Source organism: Marmota monax, unplaced genomic scaffold (assembly GCF_021218885.2).
Source record: "Marmota monax isolate L192 unplaced genomic scaffold, Marmota_monax_Labrador192_F-V1.1 WCK01_AAM20220418_F8-fsc00001, whole genome shotgun sequence".
NCBI classification, from domain to species: domain Eukaryota; kingdom Metazoa; phylum Chordata; class Mammalia; order Rodentia; family Sciuridae; genus Marmota; species Marmota monax.
Window position 1 is genome coordinate 57,255,748 of NW_026693777.1, and position 15,099 is coordinate 57,270,846.

General features: G+C 32.5%; 1 protein-coding gene across 6 annotated transcripts in view; it reads right to left on the bottom strand.

Annotated features, from left to right (window-relative positions):
• Positions 1-15,099, bottom strand: part of Znf280d (zinc finger protein 280D) — a 111,786-nt gene that overhangs the window by 40,060 nt on the left and 56,627 nt on the right. For 5 of the 6 annotated variants that reach the window (XM_046460802.2, XM_046460804.2, XM_046460805.2 and 2 more), the window contains 6 exons: positions 12,529-12,686; positions 11,794-11,894; positions 10,689-10,835; positions 5,073-5,207; positions 2,921-3,228; positions 2,634-2,774 (listed from right to left, as the gene is read on the bottom strand). In XM_046460802.2, coding sequence (XP_046316758.1) covers positions 2,634-2,774; positions 2,921-3,228; positions 5,073-5,207; positions 10,689-10,835; positions 11,794-11,894; positions 12,529-12,686 — 990 coding nt within the window. The remainder of the gene's footprint in view (positions 1-2,633; positions 2,775-2,920; positions 3,229-5,072; positions 5,208-10,688; positions 10,836-11,793; positions 11,895-12,528; positions 12,687-15,099) is intronic. The other variant, XM_046460803.2, reaches the window with a different exon arrangement.

A 15,099-nucleotide genomic window follows, 5' to 3' on the forward strand; every position in this document is an offset into this window, starting at 1 on the left:
TAGCTTTGTGTTTTGAGCAGAATAAGAGATTAGCATTCCACCCAGAAGTATACTAGGGGAAAAGATGATGGGGCCTGGTTTAGAGCAATAGGAGTATCAGATACTGCAGTGGTTGGGAGGCAGTCTCAGGAAGCCATGATGCACAGTGAATCAAAAGAACTTCTTGAGTTTCAGAAACTTGGAACAGTAAATTATTTCTAGCTGGAGCTAAACATTCACACAAAATGGTGCCCTGAAAGAGATGGAACTTAAAAAGTTAGGATGGTAGTAATGTGAATCTGAGACAGATAATAATATTTGGCGTTTTTTTTTTTGTTGTTGTTGTTGTTGTTGTTCTATTGAGATGCCAGTGGGTCTAGGGTAAAAGCATCTACAAAATAATTAGAACACATATTTGGATCTCAGAAAAACAAAAGATTGAAATTCTAAGATTTCAAGTTGAAAGCTGAAAGTGCAAGTACTAAACTTACTAAGAAAGGGACTATAAACAGTTGGAGACAGGCAATGAAAGAGGTGTTACCTAAAAAGAAGAAAAATGGTATTAACAGCTTAATAGAGACTAAAGAGAAACGTTTCAAAAGTGAGTGGCAACAATGTTAAAAATAAAGTTAAGGAGTAAAGAATGAAAAAAGAGGAAAAGTGTGGTGATAAGTACATGACACAATAATCTTTAAAGGGGCAGTGTTAGTTGATAGGTAGGGATGATACTCAAAAGGGTAAAGAAATGAGTCACAATTAAGCTGGCAACAAACATTTTGAAAAACGTTGATGGAAAAAGGCAGACAAGAAATAAAGAAAATACGCAGGAAGGACATAGCTCCTTCATCCTCAGGAAGGACATAGCTCCTTCATCCTAAAATTAAAGAAACAAAACCCTGAAAGTGTTTATAAGCAGAAGAAGTCCAATAGTGAGATAGGGATGAAGATACAAGTTAACTGAATTAGGTTATGATGAATTGAAGGAGATAAGAGATAGAATTGGCTATGGAGAAATGGGACAAGCTTAATTTCTGAGATTAATATCTGGATGAAGAAAAATATGTGGAGTTGAAAAGAGCTAGCTTTTAGGAAAAATGAAAAAGATGACCTTCAATCGAGCAATTAATAAGTTGGGTTAACAACTAAAAGATGAAAATAAAATCTTTAGGGTACTGAAAAAAGGATTAAACAAACACTTAGGTAAAAATAAGGAGGTCTTTAAAAAGAAAAATAAAGAGATAGGTCTTAATCAAAGTTAAAGATTATAAGTCAGAATGAATAAATAAACTCTTGTATTCTAGAATTGAGCATACATAAAGATGGAAAGGGGAAGAGGCTGAAATCTTAAACTGGCTTTTATGCTAGGTGAGCATGCATAAAAATGTAGAGGACAAAGAAAAGAACAGGATTCGAAACAGAGGACCACGATGACTCTAAAGTTAAATGAATGCTGCTAGCCTGGCAAAAAGAGTCAAAACTCTGAACATCATGGAGTAATAAGAATTCAGAAGGAATGAAGAGTATATAGGATGAGACTAAAAATGAAGAGGACCCAAAACTTAAAAGCTGGTGTGAAGTGCTGGCACTAAAGAAGCCAAGACACCAGGAGGTAGGCCAATCATCAAGGCAGAAAAACTGAGAGAGAAGGGCTAAAGTTACCATGAAAGGTAGGAGAATTCTGGAAAAGCAGTATCTGATAATGATAAGAAAGTAAAACAGAGGTTATGTCATGATCTCCAAGAAACTCAGTTATACATTAATTCTAATATTTATTTAAATGGAACAAACTCACTATGAATAAACAGTATATCACATTTATAATGGAAGAACTATTTTTAAAGATAAAAATCCATCCTGATAGAATAAAATATTCTTCTATTAAAGAAATACAAATGAAAGTAATGTGGGTTCTGAAGGGGTTTCTTAGCATAGTGTAAATGATAGGTACTCAAACAACATAAATTAAATGAATTAATGAAAAAGAATTCCAACAGTGGCATCATAACCAGAATAGTCTCTCCTTTTCACTGAACAAATGTATGTATAGATGGCCTGACAGATGAAGGACCATAGAAAGAAAACCAGATTCAATGAAGTTCCTAACATCACTGAAAATCCTCCAATAATGTTAGCTATTAATTAAAAAGCTACAGCTACTAGTTGAATAAAAGGTTAATAGTTTCAACTATCAATAAATTTAGGTACAGCTATTCCTCTATGAGCAGAAGCAGTAATCACTGGATTTCATCACAAAACTACAGCTTCTTGCAAAGTGACTAATTTGAAGAGGATATTCCTAATGAGGACATTTATTTGTATGCTAAATAAGCTTAAAACACTTAAAAGTTTTATTTGAAAATCACCATTTTTAAATACCTATAGGGAAAAATAAAAAACAGAATAATTATTTCCCCAACAAACCTATCCTAATTTTATTAGTTTAATTAACAGTTCTTACAATTTAAGACCAGTAATTACTTGAGTTACTATGTTGGAAAATAACATCAGATAGTATCTTAGAAGTTCCTTACTGCTAGGTCCTTTTGGCTCTTTGAGGAGAAAAACTAGTTTCTAATAGGGATAACTTTGCTTCAAAACAAAAACTTCCTGTCCTATAATTTTAGTTGTCAATTTACAGGTTTAACTCTTCTTACCTCATCATATGATTTACATAGGCTTTACTACAGCTAGTATTATATCTGCAAAAGCTACAGTGGACATATGTAGGAAAATGGTTTGCAAAATCTTTTATTTCAGAACAGCACTCAATGCACTTGTGAATGCCCCGACGACACCTTATGGAGACACAAAGAAAATGGTATAAATATATTTTAAAACAAAAGTAATAAGTAAGAGCCATATTACTATTCTAATTAACTAAAGTATAATGTTTTTATACTTAAATTTAAATTGGTATTGTATATTAGGAATAAAACATCACCTTAAGTTCCTCAATGCAGTATTAACTTTGATTTTTTTATTGCTATTAGCCAATGTGCTTTGTTTCTTTTGCATATTAGAGATTTTTGATTTGTATTTAGATTTACTTCCATTAGGCTTATTTCCATTAGGTTTACTTGCATTGGATTTGGTTGTATTAGGTTTACTTGTATTCGATTTTGTGGGATTTTTAGCAGTTATATTTTTAGTCCTTGGAGGTGAGAGCTGAAGGGTAGAAGTGCTTGCATTAATGGAAGGTGTAGGTGAAGATCCTGACTGAAGAGGTCCAACTGAAGCTCGAATAGTAACCTACAAGAATGCAGAATATATTTACTTCAAAAAAAAAAAAAATCACTATATTACTATTAAAATATCACTGTACAAAAAACATTAAACATCAAGTATTTTGAAAGAGTACACATAAACTACAATTGTATTTAGTCTTATTTACTCCAAATGTTCAAAACAATTAAATAAAGTTAAATTTGATATTTATTCACTTAATGTAAAATGAGTTATGTGTAAATACAGTTATTAATGAGTAATTAGGAGTTAATAAAAATTATATGACTATCAAAAGAGCACATTCCATAGCTATTTTTATGCTGTGACATAATTTAAAAAAATTCATATATAGGTCTAAGTTTCACAAAGCTTGAAAAATAACTCTAGAGAGGCCTACTGATATCACCCTTTCATAACTACAAAACAAATAGATCTATAGTAAATGTGACCTCTCCTTTGCGGGGGCTCATTACCCTGGATTTATGCTTATAAAATGTTATAAGAAAGAGTTAAGTCAACTTTTTGCATTGTGTGAAGAATTTAATATTGAGACTTCTCTTAAAGGGAACTAACACAAAATCTATCATTTAGTGTTCAAAATAGAAAATATTCAATTATATCTGTTAGTTGACAATGGAAAGGTCAATTGCCTACCAACATTCTCATTGATCACTTGACTATACTCTCCTCATGCATGTGAGGAACAGATTATGATGAAGTCCTATGAAACATGTGCTTAGGTATCATACAAAAGCACTAGGTCAGGAATCTAAAGAACTGAGGTTGAATCTCGCATTATTCCTTCCAAGCCATGTAATCTTGAGTAAATAAGATATCCTCTTTAAACTTCTTCATATCTAAAATACAGGGCACTATTTGCCTTTTCTACTCACTGAATGATTGTATGGATTAAATAATACAATGTATGAAAAGTACACTGAAAGCCTCATTCTAAGATGTCATAACAACATTTAGTATCATTATCATTAATATTATTATTATTATTATTAAGGGGAAAAATGAGAGAGGACTGCACTGCTTACATTAGTGTTCTGCATGTCTAGTTCCAGCATGAAATGAATGGTTTGCAGGGAAGAATGCTGGATAGCTTCTCTTGCTCTAAGTCTTCAGAGCATGGCTTTATATTATTTTATTTAATTCAAGTACCAGACATACCCACATTCAAAGGTAAGTACCCAAAGCCAAATATAAATGTTTTGGGGGTTATTTCACTTTGGATTATCCATGCCTCTGTTTCCCTCCACTGGAGCAAATATTCAAGAGCTGACTGTATGTAAAGAAGTTAGAGAAAACAGATGTATATAAGGCAAAAAGGGAAAAGCAAATTACAATCATCAGTATGCAGTCAGACATGTGTTTGCTCACTTAAAATACAATGCTGTCCAGCAGCAGTACTTGCTTCTCTGAGAGTAGACTAAATGATAACAATTTCAACAAACATCTGAGAACCTATGGCATTCAAGGCACTATGCCAGACACTGGGGATACAAAGATAAATAAAATAAGATTCCTGATATCAAGCCTCTTAGAATTTAGCTGCTAAAACTGACATATACATTGCCAACTGGAATAGTTCAAAAATAGCCTATATAAAATTGAAACAACCCCCTGACCCAAAGAACAGTTAAACTAGGTACACTTTTAATGAAGGAATGCCATTTCAACATAGTACCCGCCACTGAACTCAATGGTTAAAGCTTTCCTTTCTAAGCATAAAAACAATGAAATCTAAAATTAGGCAATAAAAATCTGAAGTCATTTTTAAAAAGTCATATTTAATAGATAAAACCAGGTTAGAGCTAATTTTTATTATACAAAATGTTAAAATATAACATATTTGAACTCACTTTTGTTCCAGGAGGCAATCCTTCTAGTTGTTTAGGTTTTATAAATGTTCGATGATGCTGTGTCTTATGATCCATTTTCTCCTTGCATGTCAAAAATTGCAGTCTGCATTTTGTACAACGATGTATTCCTTTTTTCTATTGAGAAACAGAAAAAAGGAAAAATAACTTTTGTAACCACAAAATTCTGTGTTCTGGAACTACTCTAACTTAATTTTAATGAAAGTTTACTATTTCTTATCATAAATAGTACCAAAATATAATTTCATTTTTAAAACTTATATTACTATCAAATGTATTTGTTACTATATAGAGTCAAACATAAAAGTTCTATTAACAGGTTCAAATAGAAGTTACACCAAATGTATGAAAGCTTTTAATTATAAACTTAAATTATTTAAAAACATGATACTATGAAAATGAGCTAAAACATGTTTTAATTTTAGAAAATGTCAAAATTATTTTAAAATTTTGCTATTTTCAATCATTTGACAAGTTGGTAAAGTAAATTATATCCTCTAAACTCAAGTAAATCTAACTAGACATTTCAAAGGTTAAGTTACAAAAATGGTTATATAAAGCAATGTTGTCCAATAAAACTTTCTGCAATAACGAAATGCTCTAGAGCTTTGCTGTTCAACATGGTAATTACTAGCCATATAATGGTTACTGAGCACTTGAAACGTGGCATATGAAAGTGAGGAGCTAAATTTTTTAAATTTTATTTAATTAATTTACACAGGTAATTGTGGCCAGTGACTACTACACTGGACAACATAGATACGGAGGCATAAAATATAACTGATCACAACCTATGTTTCAGTTGAAAACTCCCTGAGTTCCTCCTAATATCCTGGTCCTATCACATTCTACAGATGGGAAATAGAACCCAAGAGAAATCTAAGTCCCTCTCCCATAGCTAGATAATAACAATGCTAGACTCCCTGATCCAGTGTTCTTCCTACTGTATAATATCAACTGAAATCTTTACACATTTATTCTCAATAATATAAAAAATATATTTCATATACACATGCTTATATATATAGAAATTTAGAATAACACATGCAAAATATCTTCTTCAAAGCTGTATCTCTGCCAGACACATCACTATTTCCCTTTAAATACAACCAACTCTTCATAAAATTTAAGGTAATACTTCTCTGAGGTAATGTACAGAGAAGTATCTAGCAAAGTTACTAGCACACAGCAAACATTTCATTAAAAAAAGCCAGACATAGAAATACAAATATCACATGTTCAACTGGGTGTAATGCTCATTCCTGTATTCCCAGAATTTGGGAGGCTAAGGCAAGAGAATTTCAAGTTTGAGACCAGCCTCAGCTACTCAGCAAGACCCTGTCTCAAAAAATGAAAAGGGCTGGGGATATAGCTCGGTGGTGAAGTATACTTGGGTTCAATTCCCAGTACCCTCCCCCCGCAAAAATCATATGTTCTCACTCATACATTCAAGATAAAAAAGCTGATCTCACGGAAGTATATAAAGTGGTCACTAGAGGCTAGGAAGGGTGCAGGGATAGGGATGAGGGAGATCAGACACTGGAAAACAAAACACTTTGATAGGAAGAATAAGTTCTAGTGTCCAACAGCATGGCAGGGTGACTATGTTTATAATAATTTATATATTATTATAAAGAGCTAGAAGAGAGTTATGTGAATGTTCCCAACACAAATGATAAAAATGTTTGAGGGAAATGATAATTACCTTAATTTGAACTTATACATTGTAAACATGTATTGAATTATAACTCTATTTCCAACAAATATGTACAATTGTTATATGTCAATTAAACTTTTAAAAAATAGAAAATAGTTCTTCACAATGTCCAAAGCAATATGTAAGAACAACATGTTAGAATAATTTTAGATGTATCTTAAGACTAGCAGTGTGGTGCACTCTTATATCATAGATATAAGCAACTTAACACAAATTCACTTATAAAGTATTCAAAGAGAGGAGGAAAAAAGAGAGAAAAACTTGGCCAAGAAACAGATACCAGAACAACAGGACAGAACAAAAGTTCACTAGAATTCATTTCCCAGAACTCTTTACTAGAATCACTTACTAGGTTACCTCATCCAGCTTCATGATTTTAAATACCACCTACCCAAATGCTTATTTGGCAACATTACTTGACATCTTATATGCTTCTCAAATCAACATGGACAAAACTAAACTCTAGGTTTCCTATATCCCTCTCCTACCATCCTAAATCTGTTCCTTGCTCAATTTTCTCCATAGCTTAGAATATTAAAACTCCATTCTTATAAATGCTTAAGACAAAAAACTCAGTGTCCCCTCCTGCCCCCGCCCCCCTCTATTTAACACCTTAATAAAACCTGCCAACTTCACTTTCAAGACTACTGATAACATTCCTATTTGTCATTACCTCCAACCACTGCTACCATACTGGGGCAAGTCACCCAGACTATGGTTTAAAAAAAAAACAAAAAAACTTCTATCTTCCTTTCATGTCTTTTTCTGCCCTGTGATCTATTCTCTCCATGGTTGTTGGTAATTCTTGAAATATGCTAGGTCTCTCACTTAAAACCTTCCAGGAGCTTTCCAAAGTCCTGACTCTGGGTCCACACAAATTGGCCTGCGTTCTATTGCTACAACCTTATCTCCTACAAATTCATCCTTCTGTTAGTTACCTCTGCTCCAGCTTCAATGGCCTCCTTGCCAATCTTATTAGTAACTCTGGTTTATACTCACTTCATTGCCTACATAATGTTACCTCTCCCACATGGCTTACTTCTTAATTTCCTTTGAAGAGGCCCTTTGATGCCCACGCTGTATATAAAAGAGCAAACCCTCCTCCCCAGTGCTTGGCACTCCTTATTTTCCACATTTATTTCCTACCCACAATACTTATCACCAGCATATACAAACACACATTCACACAAATTTATTATCTTTCTCCATTATAGTACCAATTAAATCACACTGCTATATAATACCTAAAACAGTTCCTGATATACAGTAAGGCATCCTAAATAAATATTTGTTGGATGAATAAATAGTGAAGCAGAAAGCAAGAGACTAATGCAGAAAAATATATGAGTGGCAGTTACAATTTAACTAGTTCAAAATGACTGCTGCTTCATTCAATGCACATTTATCCAAAATCTGAGACAGAAAACATCAATCCATAATTCCCTGAGGTGGACTCAAGTCTTACACATCTCTGATGTTATATACATATGCATTTTAATGTGCTAAGGGTGATGAAGATACAGTATCACAGTTTTTAATAACAACAATGTTCAATCAAAGATATAATGATCTATTCAGAGTATAGGAAAATAACTGTACTGAATTTTTTGAGAGTCTTGAGGGATTTAAGGGTAAAATCTTACTATATGTAATTTCTACCTTTAGATCTAATGCCAATGTAAAATCCAACTCCGTGACAGCAGTAATAACTAGTGCTCTAAAATCATGTTCTGTCTTTGCCTTTTATGAGACAATGCAACATTAGGCAAGTTACTTTCACTAAAACCCTGTTTCCTCATTTATAAAACATATATAGGTTGTGAGGATTAAGTACCCTGATACCATATGGTGATTACTATATGTTAACTGCTTATTGTTTTATCTAATAAGCTTTTTTAATATATCAGAAATTCTTAAATTATTTCATAAAAGTCATATAAACTGGGTTGTTTGCTCTAGAATTACTCAAGACATAACAATATAATCTTTTAAAGAAACAATTACAAGTGAGGTCTTCAACATAATAAAATGAGGCACAGAATCAACAATTTTTATTACCTGATATTATACTGTCATCTGTTAAAAGTTTATAATTCTACTCAGTGAAGGTTTCCCAGTCTTTCATAAATAAGTATACAAATTACAAATACATTGGAGGATGCCTGATGATCCTTCTTTCTTACTAATAGATTGCCCTATCTTTACTGCTGGCTATCTACTTCCCAGGCACACCCAAACAAAAATTTTAAAAAGTTAGGAACCCATGGCAAGTCAAGATGACTCCAGGCATGAAGGTTTGATTTTAAATAACATAGCCTAAGCTGGTGACACAACTTAGTAGCACATGCTCAGCATGTGCAAAGTCCTGCATTCAATGCCCTATACCACAAAAAATAAATAGAATACATTGTACACCCCACACACTGGCTCCACACATCTTATCATTATTTTCATGTCTATAACTCAATGTAGAGCTTAGTAAAGCATCTGGGGAAAGTTACATTAAAAAGCCTCAAAATAAAATAGTTTATACCTTACTCTCCCTTTTAAAATTAAAGGCTAAAGATGAAATACAGAGTACCAAGGACAATGTTTCCCAAACTCTTTATCAAGAAATGTTAATAAGTATGTTCAAATAAAGTGTTCAGTGGTCAAACAAGTTTGGGAAATGATACATACTATATCTTTTGCTTGGAGATTTACAATGTCCATTAGCATATTAAAAGCTCTGAGAAGTCCTGTTTTAAAAAACAGACAAACAAAACTGTTTAATTTTTTAAATCCAGGCATTTACCAAATTTATTTACCAGTGACAATACTGGGAGAACCCCTATTAACACCTGTTGGAATATTGTTGGGGGACCATCAAATAAAAGATCTTTCCAGAACTTCTCAAGGATGAGTGGTATCCCAGTCACAACACCGGCGATCCCAAATTCATTTGGAAATGCTACTTTTAGTATCTTTCCCAATTAAAAATTACTACCTGATTTCATGATTATCTAACAACTGCATCTCATAGCAAGGTGAGTACCAATGGTGAATAAATTGGTGTGCCAGTTTAATTCATAATACGGAAATGCTTAATGAGTTGGAAAAACCTGATTATATGATCAGGTGCAATAAATCCATTAGGTTCTGATTTTGACAAAAACACTGTTGTATCAACATTTTTAGCACAAACAGGGATAATTTAATTGCTTCAGGGAAAAAAAAAAAAACAATAAGCATAACATCAGAATTCCAAGCACTAATGCTGAGTTCCAAAAATTACATAGCAGAACTGGCAGAAGTAATCCAGGAAAGAAGTTAGGATCTAAACACAGTTCTCTGGCAGAATCAACCCATCAACAGCTTCCTTTGCCTTGTAGCTGTGAAGGACGAACCTAGGTCAATGACAACACATTTTCTCATAATAACAGAGCTTTAGAAAGTGGAAATAAAGTTTGAAAAGGAATAGGAAAACAAGGTTATGTGTCCACAATCTTTTTTTTCTCAGTTCAAAGTAATATTCCCCCCATCCTGCTTCTTGAAAACTCCTCAAAATCATTCCCAGATCTACTCTTAGGCCCTAACTATCTGCCACTTGCTTATTTCACTCACCTTCTCTCTTTTTTTCCCCCACTCAATCCTTGGTTGCCTATTTCTAGTCATTTTTCACAACTTTATTTATGGTCTGTATTTATGGTCTACACCATCACTGGAAAGGAGGTAAGGAAAGAACTGGAAGTTTCACAAATAATTCAACATAAATTATAAATTTAATTGGGTTATTTGGAACAACTCTGCTTCCTTTGCAGAATAAAATTAATCAGTGTTTCAAGACTTAACCTGTTTTTTCATTAAGATAATATGAACAAACAGGAATTAGAAAATCTCACCTGATGTTTCATATAATGATGCATATAGGGTGTTGCAATTTTAATAACTTTGAGGCAAAAAGGACACAGCAAGTTCTTAGTGTTTTCATGGGATGTTCTAAAGTGAGTTTCCACATCAGAAAATGATGATGATCTATAATTGCAAACCTAGAAATAGAAAGAAGGTTTTGTTTGATTCAAAAATTTATAACTGATGTGCAATTACAAAGCAAATTATGGATCATTTGCTTAGAAGAACACTGTGTACTACTAGTCTTGCTGATGCCTATACACCCAAAAATTCCACTAACAGAAGCACCAAAAAAAAAAAAAAAAAAAAAAACCCAGAAATTATCTTTCAAAATTAAAGAATTCTTCTCAAAACATAACCAGGTTGTGTGCTTTTTAGCAGATTGTTCATTTATCACTACCTTGACTGAAATTTTCAAGTTTTGGCACCTCCTGTCCTATAAAGTGCTTTTTCTGCTACAAAAACAGCACTCTTCTTTAGACTGTAAATGGACCCCACACTAAGGTAGTGGCAATTAATCTTTTATTTTTTTGTCTTCCTATTCCTTCAAATTCTGGAAAAATACTGGTCACAAAACATTTGCTAGGGTTCTTTATAACTAACAGCATTTCAAATTTCCCTTGTATACACCTACATTCTTCCCTATATGGTAAGACATGTCCATCTGTATGTCTAGCTGGGCTCTTCTTTGACTACCACAGATGTAAGCAAGCAACAGTCTGTGGGCCAAATGCAGCCCACTGCCTACCCATCATATAATGAATGAGTTATGCCTTCCACTAATAAATTATTTATAAGAGGGACTTTAATTTTGGTAACCAATTTACCTAAATGATTAAAGAATAAAACACTGATATATTTTATGACACATGAAAGTTTTATGGAATCAAATTTCAATGTCTATATATAAAATTTTATTGGAACATGCCCTTGTACTACTATGGCAGAGTTACTTGTTTCCAACAATGACAGTAAACCATCAAAACCTGAAATATTTCCTGAAAAAAATGTATTGACCTCTGGTTTAATGGGCTTAAATCTTGTAGTTACAACAAACATACCACTTAAAAGAACACAATAAAAAGGTGTATGTACCTGGCAGATATATGGCATTTCACCGGGTTTATGATTATCCTTCATATGTTGTAAAAGAACATGTTCTGTTTCAAATGATAATTCACAGATTTTACAAATGGCTAAAAGTGAGAGGGGGGAAAAGGTATTACATTTTAAGATATAAAAAATTATTTTACAAATTTATATAAATAGTGGTAGTAGCAGCAGCAGCAGCAGCAGTGATCAATCATACAGTTTGTTAACTGGTTGCCAAGCACATTCCTAAACACTTCACCTAAATTAACTCACTTGATTCCTATAACAGCATATGAGGAAGGCATTTCTATTATCCTCATTTTTCAAGAGTTCATGTCTCAATTCTTATAGCTATAGCAAAAGGAGGATCTGGTATTTAAACTCAAGCTACTTAGCTTCAAAATCTGATTTTAACTACAACCGTAGTTACTTAAAGTTTAAATGAAGAACACTAATTTCTCATTTGATATATATGATTTGAGGCTTCTGAATCCCCAACATGTAATGCCTAGATTATGCCAAGGCAATTACTATAATGAATTACTTGCCAGAGGGACTTTAATTTTAATAACGAATTTTATTTCAAAATTTCTAAAAGTTAATTTTTTAAATTTTTCCATTTTGCCCCCAAATTCCAGAGTCTATTTCTTATTTTTCTTACAGAGTTACTCAGGTTTTCTCAGAGTTTCTATCTTCAAATTCAATAATATTCAACATTTAAGTGGAACTGTAACTTACTAGAAAATTCATGGGGCGTATGTGTACTTTCAATGTGACACTGCAGCTGAAATGGTGTGGGAAACTGACGGTAGCAGTGCTGGCAGGTGGTGTGGTTTTCCCAGCTTTCACTGCTCTGCTTCTCAAGTTCCAAATGATGTTTCATGTGGTTCATAAACCTATAAATGATTGTCAACAGGTGCAAAAATTCAGATTTAAAAACAAAATCTCACCAATAAGTCTCTGAGTCTTAATCTTAAAAAATACCAAGTATTACTCAAAATCCAAAATGTCTTAAAAGTCCTCTAGAAAAGAGTATATTTTAAATATTGCCTTTTCTATGTGGCTCAGTAAATTTTTTCAAATTTATTTCAAAATAATCAAAATATCACTCATTTTCTAACTCAATCATTACTTCAGATTATTTTTAAAAATTTAAGGTAAAAGAGCAGGCTTGTTTTCTATACCTTAAATACTATTTTTAGTTTAAAATAAAACACTGAAAGAAAGGAAACCCTACCACCAAAAGCAGCTAGAGTCATGAGAGAAATCTTTTAAGACTGTGAAGACATATAATAGATTCCAGCTGCTTAAAAGACAAATTACTGGTATTTTTACTTGTGTCTTGGTTTCTAAATGCATGTAATAGCAATTTTAATGCCTACAATTACAAGAATTTTTTTTTAAATGATACTGGCTTACTGGTTAGCACATACTGTTCATTTTAACTTGCAGACTGTGCCCTTTATAAGAAAGGTCCATTTTTCAGTTTTTCATTCTGCTATTTCAGCTTCCCTAAAAGGCTCCTTATGAAAAGGAACTATGACCTTCAACAGCAGAGAGTGTAGTATAAATGAGAATATTTATTTAGAAGAGCTTACTGAAGCTTTTTGCTGAATTTGAAAATAAAAGTTATTCAATCAAAACAACAATTTTTGGACTGGTCAGCTATTTACAATTACTCATTTTGAAGCCCTAAAAGAAATAATCTTGCAACTATTAACATTGATGATAATGTCATTAATCTGGATTACAATCATCAAGAAGATTATAACATATATCTCTTTTTTTTACACCTCTACCACACTACTCTTTACAGCAAGTTATGATACACCTTAAAATATCTTTCTTCTTTGGTTTTAACACAAGCTCTACAACACCTACCAAAAAAATCCAGTCTTGGTTAAGTATTTACATATGCAAAGCCAATATCTTTTAGCTCAAAATCGTAAGCACTTAAATATATTTATATAAAGAATCCTTTAATCAGTTAAGCCCAATCTGGAGTTCATATTTTTCAAATGAACAGATGGAAATGGGCAAACAAAAAGGGCAAACTTCTTGGAATCATGTTCACAGAATGAAATATACCTGTTTTCATTGATAAGTAAGGGGTAAAATACTAATATCACAGTATGATAATAACAGAACAGAGTAGAAATCTTGAGCTGTATGTTTCTTACCATCCTTGAGAAATAATTTGCCTTCCCAGCTTTACTGGAAAAATTCAAAGCAATGTTACATAATACATTTAATTTTGGTTATGAGGTACTTTACTTTAAGGTTACATTTATCAGATAACCAATATATTTTAAATGCTTAATCACTGGATGTTATCAAACGGAGCCTGCTGAAAATTTCTAAATATTCTGATAATATAGACCTATGTCTCCTGAAATAATTAAAAAAGGAATTTCCCATTCTCATGTTTGATATGAAATGGAAATGGCTAATCTTAAAAAAAAAAAAAAAAAAAAACTTGTTGCTAAAATAATTTGTGATATGTGTCATATTTAATTTGAACAAGGAGCTTAAATCAGTGAATCACACTTCCATGCGTATCACTGCACCTATTTTTTTAAATATATATTTTTTAGTTGTAGTTGGACACAATACATTTTGTTTATTTTTATTTGTATGTGGTGCTGAGGACGGAACCCAGGGCCTCACAGGTGCTAGGCGAGCGCTCTACCGCTGAGCCACAACCCCAGCCCTCATTGCATCTATTAACATGATTTCTGACATATTTTACTATTAAATTGGTAAATATATGTAAATAGGTGGTAGAGTTCTATTATAGTACTGTTTCAGTGTTATATGTCAAAGCACAACTTCCCCTTTGTTAAAGAATGGGGACCACTAGCTCTTAATGGCAGTTAACAGTGTCACAAAGGAGGTAAAGCAATGAGAAAATTCATATGATATAAGATATGGGAAAGAACTTGGAAAAAGTTCTACCATAAAGCAACCATTAATGATTATTATAGGAGCATATCATAGAAGACAAGAAAACAAATAAATGCTGGGCCCAGACGTGAAAGTACGTGCTTAAAAATGCTACAGGTGATAGTTATAAAGAGTAAATGGAATATACACATATATTTATGTATGTTTGTACACACAAACACACACATATCTTGTCTAAGTACACTGATATCTGCAACTTACTTTGAAATTAATTTAAAAGTCAGATAGTCTGAAGGAAGAAAAATATGACAAAGCAAGTACAGTAAAATATTAAGACTAAAATAAAAGTTGTAAGTGTAGAAGTGTCCAATAAGACTTAAATTTTTGATGAGTATTTGAAAATTT